This window comes from Agrilus planipennis, unplaced genomic scaffold, assembly GCF_000699045.2.
Source record: "Agrilus planipennis isolate EAB-ADULT unplaced genomic scaffold, Apla_2.0 scaffold52, whole genome shotgun sequence".
NCBI lineage: Eukaryota > Metazoa > Arthropoda > Insecta > Coleoptera > Buprestidae > Agrilus > Agrilus planipennis.
The window spans coordinates 416,642-418,078 of NW_020438883.1; the positions used below are offsets into that span (position 1 = coordinate 416,642).

General features: G+C 34.7%; 1 protein-coding gene across 1 annotated transcript; it reads left to right on the forward strand.

The window, feature by feature from the left end:
* Positions 1–114: 114 nt before the first annotated feature.
* Positions 115–1,437, forward strand: LOC112906755 (peptidyl-prolyl cis-trans isomerase; the record flags this gene model as incomplete). The annotated part of the gene is given in 2 exon segments (XM_025981587.1): positions 115–322; positions 969–1,437. Coding segments are annotated over 2 exon segments (624 nt in total). The 5' UTR covers positions 115–124.

The window sequence follows — 1,437 nt, forward strand, 5'->3', positions numbered from 1 at the left end:
ACAATTATAATAATATAAAAAATTTATTCAAAGTATCCTCTCATTTTTAAAATGTCAAATTCAGTAACTTTCATGAGTAGTATAATGAGTAATCAAAATCACAGATGAAGTCATTTCCGGAAAGATGGCTCTGACTTCAGTTTGTCGTTTGGTGCTTGGCAACGTTAGATCGGGTACGTCGAGTGCTCTTGTTGCTGGTTGTAGGTCAGCTGCATTTTCCTTGTCATCAAATTTAATTAATAAATCCGGTAAAATGGGTTTACCAAGAGTATATTTTGATATGGCCGTAGATGGACAACCATTCGGAAGAATTATTATCGAGGTAAGCTTTAAATTGATTCTAATACTACCGAAATAGCTTACGAATGCCGGGTTCATCCACCATGCCGGATTGGAAATTTACCGGCTACTTGATATGGATAGGTGTAATTGTGCGTTATAAACATTGTGCAGCGTCTTAAATTATGTTATTTATTTGATTTGTACATATTTTTAAAACAGAAAGGTTTTGTTTGAATAGTCGTTTGCTTGCGAAATATTTAAGGTAGGCAGTGGCGTATCATTTGTACATTGAAATGGGATCATTTAAAAATTCAATTGTTTTAAGGAACATCTTTATAAAACCATTACGTAAATTAGTCAATAGAAAATAGTCTGTATGTATTTTGTCATTTCAATCTGCAAGGTCATCTTCAAAATGAAAATCTGTACTGTGGTTGTTTTTAATCAGTTGTGGTATATGTTTATCTTGTTGACTTAGCAACTGTTAAAATTTTACTTATTTATGTATTTTTTATAAATTTCAATTGGCAAGGTCTCTGTACTATGGGTTTTACGATCAATTGGGGGTATAGTTAATTATTTATCTTCTTGACTTAAGCAACTGATTAATTCTTAACATGTTATGTTTAGAAGAAAAAACATTGACGGTTAATTTTCAATTTTATGATATATTATTTAACTTTTAGCTGAGGAGCGATGTTGTTCCAAAAACTGCGGAAAACTTCAGGGCGCTTTGCACAGGCGAAAAAGGCTTCGGTTACAAAGGTTCCACTTTCCACAGAGTAATTCCCAACTTCATGTGCCAAGGTGGTGACTTTACAAACCATAACGGCACTGGCGGAAAATCCATTTATGGACAGAAGTTTGCTGATGAAAACTTTACTTTAAAACATACTGGCCCTGGAGTCATGTCAATGGCTAATGCTGGACCTGATACCAATGGTTCCCAGTTCTTTATAACCACCGTCAAAACCTCCTGGCTAGACAATAGACACGTCGTTTTTGGAAGTGTCGTCGAGGGCATGGATGTAGTGAAGAAAATTGAAGCTCTTGGTTCTCAGTCAGGCAAAACTTCCAAAAAGATTACTGTTGCAGATTGCGGTCAATTATAAGTGTTTTATTCAAATATTTCGAGCTTTGCCGTTTTTTCAATTT